The sequence below is a fragment of the Pleurodeles waltl genome, chromosome 12 (assembly GCF_031143425.1).
Source record: "Pleurodeles waltl isolate 20211129_DDA chromosome 12, aPleWal1.hap1.20221129, whole genome shotgun sequence".
Lineage (NCBI taxonomy): Eukaryota > Metazoa > Chordata > Amphibia > Caudata > Salamandridae > Pleurodeles > Pleurodeles waltl.
Genome location: NC_090451.1, coordinates 8602660 through 8616434, shown reverse-complemented (window position 1 = coordinate 8616434; position 13775 = coordinate 8602660). Strand labels below are relative to the sequence as shown.

General features: G+C 57.4%; 1 protein-coding gene across 4 annotated transcripts in view; it reads right to left on the bottom strand.

The window, feature by feature from the left end:
- Positions 1 to 13775, bottom strand: part of THOP1 (thimet oligopeptidase 1) — a 236187-nt gene that overhangs the window by 88693 nt on the left and 133719 nt on the right. For all 4 annotated transcript variants that reach the window (XM_069215804.1, XM_069215806.1, XM_069215805.1 and 1 more), the window contains exons 6-7: positions 8093 to 8253; positions 7775 to 7910 (exon numbers count right to left, since the gene is read on the bottom strand). In XM_069215804.1, the coding sequence (XP_069071905.1) occupies positions 7775 to 7910; positions 8093 to 8253 (297 nt within the window). The remainder of the gene's footprint in view (positions 1 to 7774; positions 7911 to 8092; positions 8254 to 13775) is intronic.

Below are 13775 nucleotides of genomic sequence, written 5' to 3'. Positions count from 1 at the left end.
TGTTCCTAGCCACAGAGTGACAAAGGCATTCTTCTCCCCATGTGGCCAGCAACCTGGCAGGCTGGCAGAAACTGGTCAGCATTACACTAGAAGTAGAATTGGTATTCAGAGGGTATCTCTAAGATGCCCTCTGGGTGTATGTTACAATAAATTGCACACTGGCATCAGTGTGCATTTATTGTGCTGAGAAGTTTGATACCAAACTTCCCATTTTTCAGTGTAGCCATTATAGAACTGTGGAGTTCGTGTTTGATAAACTCCTAGACCATATACTCTTATGGCCACCCTGCACTTACAATGTCTAAGGTTTGGCTAAGACACTGTAGGGGGCACAGTGCTCATGCACATATGCCCTCACCTGTGGTATAGTGCACCCTGCCTTAGGGCTGTAAGGCCTGCTAGAGGGGTGACTTACCTATGCCATAGGCAGCGTGAGGTTGGCATGGCACTCTGAGGGGAGTGCCATGTCGACTTAGTCATTTTCTCCCCACCAGCACACACAAGCTGTGAAGCAGTGTGCATGTGCTGAGTAAGGGGTCCCCAGGGTGGCATAAGACATGCTGCAGCCCTTAGAGACCTTCCCTGGCATCAGGGCCCTTGGTACCAGGGGTACCATTTACAAGGGACTTATCTGAGTGCCAGGGCTGTGCCAATTGTGGAAGCAAAGGCACAGTTTTAGGGAACGAACACTGGTGCTGTGGCTTGGTTAGCAGGGTCCCAGCACTCTTTCAATCATAACTTGGCATCAGCAAAAAGCAAAAAGTCAGGGGGTAACCATGCCAAGGAGGCATTTCCTTACAGACACACACTAAATATATACACTAGTTATCAGCAATAAGCATAGTAAATGATAGAAAACAGTGCAAATGCAAATAGACAATAGTGACCCTAGGGGGAGCCCCAACCATATTCTAAAAAAAATGGAATGCGAACAACCCGCCCCCCAGTAAGTCTAGAGGGGATCTTGGGGTACTAGGAAACCCCAAAGGTAAGTACTGCAGTGCCCCCTAGCGACCAGGAGGAAAGGAGTAAATTATTAGTTTCCCCCAAACCACCCAAAAGGAAGGAAAAGAAGAAAATGCAACACTCCGACAAGACTGCAAGAAACCAGCGGTGGATTCCTGAAGAGGAAGACCTGTGGAAGAAGGGGACCAAGTCCAGAAGAGTCCAGGAGGAGTAGGAGCTACTACCCACTCAACTGTGGTTGAAGGCGTTGGTCAACGGTGGGACAAAGACAGTCAGAAATGCAGCCCTCGAGCAGGTGAAGAATTAGGATGCAGTCAACGTCCCACACGGAATGAATGGTTGCAGTTGGTCAGTGGCGTGAAAAAAACACCATGAAGCCTTAGCAAAGGCAGGAGCCGCGGTGAAGCAAAAGTGGAGTTGCCGGGGACCAGCAACCCACAGAAGGAGCCCTGGGGGGGGACACCCTTAGCAAGGGAGATAGTCCAAAGAAGAAGAGGCAGCCCCCACAGGAGACCCACTGGACGAGGAACCAGAAGTCGCAGAGGAACCCACCAGCACTACTGAAGAAGGGTCCCATGCCGCAGGAGAAGCACGCAGACGGCTGTGCGTCGCAGGAAGGAGTGCTGGTGGGTTGGGACTACACAGAGCCTGTAAGTCCCTTGGAGGAGATGCAAACAAGCCTGGGCAGCTGCAAGAGATGCAGTGCATGGGGGTACTGTCCTGCGTGGGAAGGAAAGGGCTTACCTTCACCAAAGTTGGATAGTTGGCAGAGAGGACCAAGAGGACTACTCTGGACCACCACCTGTGATGCAGGATCCACACAGCTCAAGATGAGGGGAGATCCACACATCAAGTCGTCGTTGCAGTTGGGGCCTGCGGATGCATGGGAGTGACTCCTTCACTCCAAGGGAGATTCCTTCTTCCTTGTCATGCAGACTGAAGACTTGCCACCCTCAGAGGATGCACAGCCGGGGAAATGTTGCAGAAGGTGGAAGGAGCCGTGGAAACAACGTTGCAAGCAGAGTCTTCGTCGTGGATGCAGATTGTCAGTTCCTAGAGGGTCCAGTTGAGGTTCCGGTAGCTAGAAGTCGAAGTAGAGGTTGCGGAGGAGTTGTGCTGAAATCTTGCAAGCCAAATCGGAGGACCCACCCAAGAGAGAGACCCTAAATAGCCCTGAAACGGGGATTGGTCACTTAGCCAGGTGAGCACCTATCAGGAGAGGGCTCTGACATGACCTGCATGGCCACTCAGATGCTCCCAGAGATCCCTGCCAACCTTGGATTCAAGATGGCAGAACCCAGGGATCCTCTGGAGGAGCTCTGGGCACCACCCCTGGGGTGGTGATGGACAGGAGAGTGGTCACTGCCCTTTCCTTTGTCTAGTTTTGCGCAAGAGCAGGACTGGGGGGGCCCTCAACCGGTGTGGACTGGTTTATGCACCAGATGTGCCCTTGAAACCATACCAGTGGCTTGGGGAGTCATAAAATACGTAATTCCAAAGGGAGAGGGTGTTACTCCCTCCCTCTCCTCACCCAAAGGAAATCCTTTGATCTGCCTTCCTGGGCTTCAGCTGTTCAAGCAGCAGGAGGACAGAAAACTATCTGAGGGGTGGCAGCAGCTTGGGCTGCCCAGAAAACCCTAGAAGGCTGGTAGGAGCAATGCTGGGGGTCCTCGAAGAAGCCTTCAGAGTCCATGGAATCATACTTACAATACTGGCAACAGTATTGGGGAATGATTCCAACATGTTTGATACCAAACACTGTAGGAGGCTGGCCCTCTATGTTGTGTGCAATACTAGGCACACTCTGCAGGGGATTCAGGTAACCACACGTTGGTTTCCAGAGGTAAAAATCAAACCACCGAATACTCCAATTTCTAAGGTAGCTGGTCGAGCAGTTAGGCTAATCCGGGAGATGTGCTAAGCATTTGTTGTACTCACAAATCCAATCATGCACCACACACACTCAATGAATAACTCGAGACCAGAATTTATAAAAATACTTCAGACTTTTATATAAGTTTTAAGACCAAAATGGTTAAGATATGTTAAGTACTTTTTGAGTTATGATTTGTCACAGTTTTAATAAAGTTAGTCTTTTTGTGCGTAATTACGCACCATAGCAATCAATGGAAGGCACCTAGAAAAATGCATGTAAAATCACACAGGTGAGTTACCATTCTCTTCTTTTGCAGAATGGTCAATGAGGTAGGTGGGCACACCGTGCCAGCTGGAGAGTCTCGGGTGGCTCCCGTTTCCAGTGGGAGCAGTACTGGAAAGTCTCTTGGCACAGGGCCACCTGGAAAATGAGCTGGTTTACAGGTTTAAAGGTGGTGCCTTTGGGTCCTCCTGGGCTGTTGCAGTCAAAAGGGGTTAGGGATCCAGGCACACAGCAGGTTCCACGATGCAGGACTCAGGGCGTCCAGTTGCAGGGCGAGTTGGAGGTCTTGGATGCTGTGCGCAATGGTACCCTTTGGAGCTGGAGCTAAGTCTTCTTCCCAGGGCCTTCCAGGACGAGGAGGGCGCTCTGGTGGGAGGTCCGGGGTGTTCCTGAAGTCCCGCAACTGGGGCTTCCTCCTGGTTCAGTTGGAGCTCTGGATGAGCTGTTTCTGTTGTTGTCTGATGTGCACTGGCCAGTACCTGGAGTATTGGCAAAACTCTGCCACTGGAGGCGCAGTGCCACCAAAGTTGGCACACTTGTAGATCTCGTCCGGGTTGTCATTGGTGTGTCGTCTCTTCTGGCTGCGACTTCCGGTAATATCATCTGGTTGGTTAAGTGACCCTCATCGGTTTGCTAGTTCTCTGTAGGTTTCTTGAGTGTTGCCTCCACTCAGGAGGGAGATCTCAATCTATTTGCTAAGCCCGGAGCTCCTCTGGGTCTTTTGAGATCGGTCCAGTGGTCAGCTCCTCCGCAGCAGCGATTGCCAGGACTCTGGTGCAGCAAGCAGGGGTTTTGGAGACTCTTCTGGTGCAGCAGGTCCTTGGTTCTCGTCCTGGCGGGTTCTTGGGTGCCGTCTTTTTTTCTTCCTGAAGAATCTAGTTTCCTAGTCTAAGGGAGCCCACTAAATACTGAATTTAGTGGGCATTTTACAGGGGAATCTGGTAGTGTCAAATGGGTCACTTACCCTTGAGTGGCTACACCCACTACAGTGACCACTTCCTGTGGGAAGGGTCACTACCCTAAACCTCATTGGCTATTTTCCTGCCATCCAACATGGAGGGAAATGAAATGGAGGGTCCACTTCACCTGCAAGCCCCTAGAGGTGGTACTTGCTCCGTGAGACCACTACTCCTACCCTTTGTCTGGTTTCCCGCCTTTGCTCCCACCAAAAGTGGGGGTTGACAAAGGGGGAAGCCATCTGTTGCTAGCAGCAGGCCTGGGGGCTCCAGTTTCAAGGGCAGTATCCCTTTGAAGCTCACCGCCAGGGTGTTGAACATTCCTGAGGGAGGGGGTGTTAGCTCCCCCACACAGGAAGGGCATTGTCTTACAAACCAGAGAGCCAGGGCTCTCCCCCAGGTTTGTATATTGGCCGTCAGGAGGTGGCATTCTAGATGGAACCAGTCAGCAACCATGCCAGTTAGGGTTAGCTTTTGCAGGGGGCACATCTAAGGTGACCCCCAGGTACATTTAGGTTAAAATCCAATACTGGTACCAGTTTGGTTTTATCATCCTAAGTTGTTTGATACCAAGTGGCCATCATGTAGCTGGGAAACTCGTGTTTGACCAGTGTCCAGCACATGTACTTAAAATGGGTACTCTGTTCACTCACTATGCCTTCGGTTTGTCAAGGACACAGTGGGGGCATAGTGCTCATGCAGCAATGCCCTCACATAGAGTATGGTGCACCCTGCCTTAGGGCTGGAAGGCCTGCCAGAGGGGTGACTTACCTATATTATATGCAGTGTAGGTTGGACAGGACACACAGAGAGTGTGCCATGTCGAATTTGTCTTTTTAGGTTTGCCCCAGTACACTCAGCTTGCAATGGCGCAGGACCCTTGGGTGTGGCACAATCAGTGCTTCTGTCTTCAGGGGAATACCCCTAATATCCCTTGCCCTGGGTCCTGGGCACCCATTTACTAGGGACTTGCAGTGATATTCAAGAGTGTATACAATTGTGCCAAGCATCACAACAGATTTAGGGAAAGCGATCTGGCCAAGGGAACCTGGATAGCAGGGGCCCTGGGCACTACCACCTTCTAGGACCCATCAACATCAGGCAAAAAGTGTGTGGGCTACCCATGCAAAAAGAGGCGTCCTCTCACAATCATGCCTAGGTTTGGAGCTACCATCCTATAGTGGACGTAGGTAGTGACCTGTAATGGTTACCCCCTAACGTTTTGCCTTTGCTGATGCTAAGTTATGATTTGAAAGTGTGCTGAGACCCTGCTAACCAGACCCCAGCACCAGTGTTCTCTCTCTAAACTGTACCTTTGTCTCCACAATTGGCATAATCCTGGCACTCAGGTAAGTCCCTTGTAACTGGTACCCCTGGTACCAAGGGCCCTGATGCCAGGGAAGGTCTCTAAGGGCTGCAGCATGTCTTATGCCACCCTAGGGACCCCTCACTCAGCACATGCACACTGCCTCACAGCTTGTGTGTGCTGGTGGGGAGAAAATGACTAAGTCGACATGGCACTCCCCTCAGGGTGCCATGCCAACATCACACTGCCTCTGGCATAGATAAGTCACCCCTCTAGCAGGCCTTACAGCCCTAAGGCAGGGTGCACTATACCACAGGTTAGGGCATAGGTGCATGAGCACTATGCCCCTACAGTGTCTAAGCAAAACCTTAGACATTGTAAGTACAGTGTGGCCATATTAAGTATACGGTCTGGGAGTTTGTCAAAAACGAACTCCACAGCTCCATAATGGCTACACTGAATACTGGGACGTTTGGTATCAAACTTCTCAGAATAATAAACCCACACTGATGCCAGTGTTGGATTTATTAAAAAATGCACACAGAGGGCATCTTAGAGATCCCCCTATATTCTACCCAATCCTTCAGTGCAGGAATGACTGGTCTGTGCCAGCCTCCTGCTGAGAGATGAGTTTCTGACCCCATGTGGTGAGGGCCTTTGTGCTCTCTGAGGACAGAAACAAAATCCTGCTCTGGGTGGAGGTGCTTCACACCTCCCCCCTGCAGGAACTGTAACACCTAGCAGTGAGCTTCAAAGGCTCAGGCTTCGTGTTACAATGCCTCAGGGCACTCCAGCTAGTGGAGATGCCCGCCCCCTGGACACAGCCCCCACTTTTGGCGGCAAGGCTGGAGGAGATAATGAGAAAAACAAGGAGGAGTCACCCACCAGTCAGGACAGCCCCTAAGGTGTCCTGAGCTGAGGTGACCCCTGCCTTGAGAAATGCTCCATCTTGAGTTTGGAGGATTCCCCCAATAGGATTAGGGATGTGCCCCCTTCCCTCAGGGAGGAGGCAGAAAGAGGGTGTAGCCACCCTCAAGGACAGTAGCCATTGGCTACTGCCCTCCCAGACCTAAACACACCCCTAAATTCTGTATTTAGGGGCTCCCCAGATCCCAGGAAATCAGATTCCTGCAACCTGAAAAAACAAGAAGGACTGCTGACCTACAAGCCTGCAGAGAAGGAGGAAGACAACAACTGCTTTGGCCCCAGCCCTACTGGCCTGTCTCCAACTTTGAAAACCTGCTCCAGCAACGCATCCGACAGGGACCAGCGACCTCTGAAGCCTCAGAGGACTGCCCTGGACTAAAGGACCAAGAAACTCCTGTGAACAGCGGCCCTGTTCAAAACCAGCTACTTCTTTGCAACAAAGAAGCAACTTTCAAAGACTGCACGTTTCCCGCCGGAAGCGTGAGACTCTACACTCTGCACCCGATGCCCCCGGCTCGCGATCTAGAGAACAAACACCTCAGGGAGGACTCCCCAGTGACTGCGAGCCCGTGAGTAACCAGAGACGACCTCCCTGAGCCCCCACAGCAATGCTTGTAGAGAGAATCCAGAGGCTCCCCCTGACCGTGACTGCCTGTAACAAGGGACCCGATGCCTGGAACCAACACTGCACCCGCAGCCCCAGGACCTGAAGGAACCGAATCTATGCGCAGGAGTGACCCCCAGGCGGCCCTCTACCTTGCCCAGGTGGTGGCTGTCCCGAGAAGCACCCCAGGTGCCTGCCTGCACCGCTAGAGTGACCCCCGGGTCTCTTCATTGTTTCCTACCTGAAACCAGACGCTTGCTTTGCACACTGCACCGGCCGCCCCTGTGCCGCTGAGGGTGTGTTTTGTGTGCCTACTTGTGTCCCCCCCCCCCCAGTGCTCTACAAAACCCTCCTGGTCTGCCCCCCGAGGACGCAGGTACTTACCTGCTGGCAGACTGGAACCGGGGCACCCCTGTTCTCCATTGAAGCCTATGTGTTTTGGGCACCTCTTTGACCTCTGCACCTGACCGGCCCTGAGCTGCTGGTGTGGTAACTTTGGGGTTGCCTTGAACCCCCAACCGTGGGCTGCCTATGCCCCAGAACTGAGACTTGTAAGTGTTTTACTTACCTCCTAATCTAACCTTTACTTACCTCCCCCAGGGACTGTTGATTTTTGGGGTAACCATGCCAAGAAAGATGGTACTTTCCTCCAGAACTACAGGCAGGACTTTCTACTCTTTGACAATCTCCTCCTCACATGCTTAAATAAAGTAGTCACTTAAGTCAAGGCGCACCCTTGAAGATGCCTTGCTACTTCTAAACCCTCCCTAGGCACACTATCAGGCCAGAAGAGCTCTGCACAGTGTACGACCAAGTGAACAAACACGCTGACTCTACATGTATGAGCAGTTACCCACAGAGGAAGGTGGCTACGGTTTTGCTGGACTTTGCCATGTTCATTTCGAGGATGAAATCAGCATGGGTGTCGAAACCAAGCAGACTGGACTTCTGAGCCCTCAGCTCCACGAGCTCCTTGAGAATGGAACAGTTCCCCTGAAACGAGACCAGCGGCAGAAGAGAAAGCACAATTAGAAAGAGGTAGTCCGGCCGTAGTCTGAGAGCAGCTGCGTGAACGGAGCAGGGATTTCAGAACATGATTGAGAGAATGGATGCAGAAGCCAGATAAAGGCCAGGCCTCTGGAAGAAAGGCACCCGAAGAAGCAGCCCTCACTCACCTCTTTGCACCTGGAGTTAAAGGCCAGCTCCACCTTCCGCCGAGTCTCCGGCACACTGCACTTTTTCATGAGCGGGAAATAGTGCGGATATTTAAGAGTGACTTTCAGCCTGTTGTCCTCTGTCTTCTCCAATGAGCTGATAAAGTCCTCTGGGAGCCCTCCTGCCAGCGGTTAGAAGGATATAGTGTGGTGGATGAAAAAAACTTCAGTCAGTAAAGCATCCTTTGCAGCAGTGGCGTTCTCAGACTGATCAACAATCTGAACTGATTCTGCAGCACTATCAAAGCACAAGGAAACCGTCTGGGAAAACAATCCCTGCATTAACGAGAAGCCATGAGAAATGAAGCAGTGTCCCATAGCACAGGCCTCTGCTGCAGGGGCATACAGGCGCTCCACGCAGTGTCCTATAGCACAGGCCTCTGCTGCAGGGGCGCTGGGACTCTCCGTGAGGGGCACACAGGCGCTCCACGCAGTGTCCCATAGCACAGGCCTCTGCTACAGGGGCGCTGGGACTCTCCGTAAGGGGCACACAGGCGCTCCACGCAGTGTCCCATAGCACAGGCCTCTGCTGCAGGGGCGCACAGGCCCTCCACGCAGTGTCCCATAGCACAGGCCTCTGCTGCAGGGGCACACAGGCGCTCCAGGCAGTGTCCCATAGCACAGGCCTCTGCTGCAGGGGCACACAGGCCCTCCACGCAGTGTCCCATAGCACAGGCCTCTGCTGCAGGGGCGCCGGGACTCTCCTTGAGGGGCACACAGGCGCTCCACGCATTGTCCCATACCACAGGCCTCTGCTGCAGGGGCGCTGGGACTCTCTGTAAGGGGCACACATGCGCTCCACGCAGTGTCCCATAGCACAGGCCTCTGCTGCAGGGGCGCTGGAACTCTCCGTAAGGGGCACACAGGCGCTCCACGCAGTGTCCCATAGCACAGGCCTCTGCTGCAGGGGCACACAGGCCCTCCACGCAGTGTCCCATACCACAGGCCTCTGCAGCAGGGGAGCTGGGACTCTCCGTGAGGGGCACACAGGCGCTCCACGCAGTGTCCCATAGCACAGGCCTCAGCTGCAGGGGCGCTGGGACTCTCCGTGAGGGGCACACAGGCGCTCCACGCATTGTCCCATACCACAGGCCTCTGCTGCAGGGGCGCTGGGACTCTCCGTAAGGGCACAAAGGCGCTCCACGCAGTGTCCCATAGCACAGGCCTCTGCTGCAGGGGCGCTGGGACTCTCCGTAAGGGCACACAGGCGCTCCACGCATTGTCCCATACCACAGGCCTCTGCTGCAGGGGCGCTGGGACTCTCTGTAAGGGGCACACAGGCGCTCCACGCAGTGTCCCATAGCAAAGGCCTCTGCTGCAGGGGCGCTGGGACTCTCCGTGAGGGGCACACAGGCGCTCCATGCAGTGTCCCATAGCACAGGCCTCTGCTGCAGGGGCGCACAGGCCCTCCATGCAGTGTCCCATACCACAGGCCTCTGCTGCAGGGGTGCTGGGACTCTCCGTGAGGGTCACACAGGCGCTCCACGCAGTGTCCCATAGCACAGGCCTCTGCTGCAGGGGCGCTGGGATTCTCCGTAAGGGCACACAGGAGCTCCACGCAGTGTCCCATAGCACAGGCCTCTGCTGCAGGGGCGCACAGGCGCTCCATGCAGTGTCCCATAGCACAGGCCTCTGCTGTAGGGGTGCTGGGACTCTCCGTAAGGGCACACAGGCGCTCCAAGCAGTGTCCCATAGCACAGGCCTCTGCTGCAAGGGCGCTGGGACTCTCCGTGAGGGGCACACAGGCGCTCCACGCAGTGTCCCATAGCACAGGCCTCTGCTGCAGGGGCACACAGACACTCCACGCAGTGTCCCATAGCACAGGCCTCAGCTGCAGGGGCGCTGGGACTCTCTGTAAGGGGCACACAGGCGCTCCACGCAGTGTCCCATAGCACAGGCCTCTGCTGCAGGGGCGCTGGGACTCTCCGTGAGGGGCACACAGGCGCTCCAAGCAGTGTCCCATACCACAGGCCTCTGCTGGAGGGATGCTGGGACTCTCCGTAAGGGGCACACAGGCGCTCCAAGCAGTGTCCCATAGCACAGGCCTCTGCTGCAGGGGTGCACAGGCGCTCCACGCAGTGTCCCATAGCACAGGCCTCTGCTGCAGGGGCGCTGGGACTCTCCGTGAGGGCACACAGGCGCTCCACGCAGTGTCCCATACCACAGGCCTCTGCTGCAGGGGCGCTGGGACTCTCCGTGAGGGCACACAGGCGCTCCACGCAGTGTCCCATAGCACAGGCCTCTGCTGCAGGGGTGCTGGGACTCTCCGTAAGGGGCACACAGGCGCTCCACGCAGTGTCCCATAGCACAGGCCTCTGCTGCAGGGGCGCTGGGACTTTCCGTGAGGGGCACACAGGCGCTCCACGCAGTGTCCCATAGCACAGGCCTCTGCTGCAGGGGCACACAGGCGCTCCACGCAGTGTCCCATAGCACAGGCCTCTGCTGCAGGGGCGCAGGAACTCTCCGTAAGGGCACACAGGCGCTCCACGCAGTGTCCCATAGCACAGGCCTCTGCTGCAGGGGCGCTGGGACTCTCCGTGAGGGCACACAGGCCCTCCAAGCAGTGTCCCATAGCACAGGCCTCTGCTGCAGGGGCGCTGGGACTCTCCGTAAGAGGCACACAGGCCCTCCACGCAGTGTCCCATAGCACAGGCCTCTGCTGCAGGGGCGCTGGGACTCTCCGTAAGGGCACACAAGCGCTCCACGCAGTGTCCCATAGCACAGGCCTCTGCTGCAGGGGTGCTGGGACTCTCTGTAAGGGCACACAGGCGCTCCACGCAGTGTCCCATAGCACAGGCCTCTGCTGCAGGGGCACACAGGCCCTCCACGCAGTGTCCCATAGCACAGGCCTCTGCTGCAGGGGCGCTGGGACTCTCCGTAAGGGGCACAGAGGCGCTCCACGCAGTGTCCCATAGCACAGGCCTCTGCTGGAGGGGCGCTGGGACTCTCCGTGAGGGGCACACAGGCGCTCCACGCAGTGTCCCATAGCACAGGTCTCTGCTGGAGTGGCGCTGGGACTCTCCGTGAGGGGCACACAGGCGCTCCACGCAGTGTCCCATAGCACAGGCCTCTGCTGGAGTGGCGCTGGGACTCTCCGTAAGGGGCACACAGGCGCTCCACGCAGTGTCCTATACCACAGGCCTCTGCTGCAGGGGCGCTGGGACTCTCCATGAGGGGCACACAGGCGCTCCACGCAGTGTCCCATGGCACAGGCCTCTGCTGCAGGGGCACACAGGCGCTCCAAGCAGTGTCCCATACCACAGGCCTCTGCAGCAGGGGAGCTGGGACTCTCCGTGAGGGGCACACAGGCGCTCCACGCAGTGTCCCATAGCACAGGCCTCTGCTGCAGGGGTGCTTGGACTCTCCGTAAGGGGCACATAGGCGCTCCAAGCAGTGTCCCATACCACAGGCCTCTGCTCCAGGGGCGCTGGGACTCTCCGTAAGGGGCACACAGGCGCTCCACGCAGTGTCCCATAGCACAGGCCTCTGCTGCAGGGGCGCTTGGACTCTCCGTGAGGGGCACACAGGCGTTCCACGCAGTGTCCCATAGCACAGGCCTCAGCTGCAGGGCGCTGGGACTCTCCGTGAGGGGCACACAGGCGTTCCACGCAGTGTCCCATAGCACAGGCCTCAGCTGCAGGGGCGCTGGGACTCTCCGTGAGGGGCACACAGGCGCTCCACGCAGTGTCCCATAGCACAGGCCTCTGCTGCAGGGGCGCTGGGACTCTCCGTGAGGGGCACACAGGCGCTCCACGCAGTGTCCCATAGCACAGGCCTCTGCTGCAGGGGCGCAGGGACTCTCCGTGAGGGGCACACAGGCGCTCCACGCAGTGTCCCATAGCACAGGCCTCTGCTGCAGGGGCGCTGGGACTCTCCATAAGGGGCACACAGGCGCTCCACGCAGTGTCCCATAGCACAGGCCTCTGCTGGAGGGGCGCTGGGACTCTCCGTGAGGGGCACACAGGCGCTCCATGCAGTGTCCCATAGCACAGGCCTCTGCTGGAGTGGCGCTGGGACTCTCCGTAAGGGGCACACAGGCGCTCCACGCAGTGTCCCATAGCACAGGCCTCTGCTGCAGGGGCGCTCCACGCAGTGTCCCATAGCACAGGCCTCTGCTGGAGGGGCGCTGGGACTCTCCGTGAGGGGCACACAGGCGCTCCACGCAGTGTCCCATAGCACAGGCCTCTGCTGCAGGGGCGCTGGGACTCTCCGTGAGGGGCACACAGGCGCTCCACGCAGTGTCCCATAGCACAGGCCTCTGCTGCAGGGGCGCACAGGCCCTCCACGCAGTGTCCCATAGCACAGGCCTCTGCTGCAGGGGCGCTGGGACTCTCCGTGAGGGGCACACAGGCGCTCCACGCAGTGTCCCATAGCACAGCCCTCTGCTGCAGGGGCGCTGGGACTCTCCGTGAGGGGCACACAGGCGCTCCACGCAGTGTCCTATAGCACAGGCCTCTGCTGCAGGGGCGCAGGGACTCTCCGTGAGGGGCACACAGGCGCTCCAAGCAGTGTCCCATAGCACAGGCCTCTGCTGTAGGGGTGCTGGGACTCTCCGTAAGGGCACACAGGCGCTCCAAGCAGTGTCCCATAGCACAGGCCTCTGCTGCAGGGGCGCTGGGACTCTCCGTGAGGGGCACACAGGCGCTCCACGCAGTGTCCCATAGCACAGGCCTCTGCTGCAGGGGCGCTGGGACTCTCCATAAGGGGCACACAGACGCTCCATGCAGTGTCCCATAGCACAGGCCTCTGCTGGAGGGGCGCTCGGACTCTCCGTAAGGGCACACAGGCGCTCCACGCAGTGTCCCATAGCACAGGCCTCTGCTGCAGGGGCGCTGGGACTCTCCGTGAGGGGCACACAGGCGCTCCATGCAGTGTCCCATAGCACAGGCCTCTGCTGGAGGGGCGCTCGGACTCTCCGTAAGGGCACACAGGCGCTCCACGCAGTGTCCCATAGCACAGGCCTCTGCTGCAGGGGCGCTGGGACTCTCCGTGAGGGGCACACAGGCGCTCCACGCAGTGTCCCATAGCACAGGCCTCTGCTGCAGGGGCGCACAGGCCCTCCACGCAGTGTCCCATAGCACAGGCCTCTGCTGCAGGGGCGCTGGGACTCTCCGTAAGGGCACACAGGCGCTCCACGCAGTGTCCCATAGCACAGGCCTCTGCTGCAGGGGCACACAGGCCCTCCACGCAGTGTCCCATACCACAGGCCTCTGCAGCAGGGGAGCTGGGACTCTCTGTGAGGGGCACACAGGCGCTCCACGCAGTGTCCCGTAGCACAGGCCTCTGCTGCAGGGGCGCTGGGACTCTCCGTAAGGGCACACAGGCGCTCCACGCAGTGTCCCATACCACAGGCCTCTGCTGGAGGGGCACACAGGCACTCCACGCAGTGTCCCATAGCACAGGCCTCTGCTGCAGGGGCGCTGGGACTCTCCGTTAGGGCACACAGGCGCCTTCCGCAGTGTCCCATAGCACAGGCCTCTGCTGCAGGGGCACACAGACGCTCCAAGCAGTGTCCCATAGCACAGGCCTCTGCTGCAGGTGCGCACAGGCCCTCCACGCAGTGTCCTATACCACAGGCCTCTGCTGCAGGGGCGCTGGGACTCTCCGTAAGGGGCACACAGGCGCTCCAAGCAGTGTCCCATAG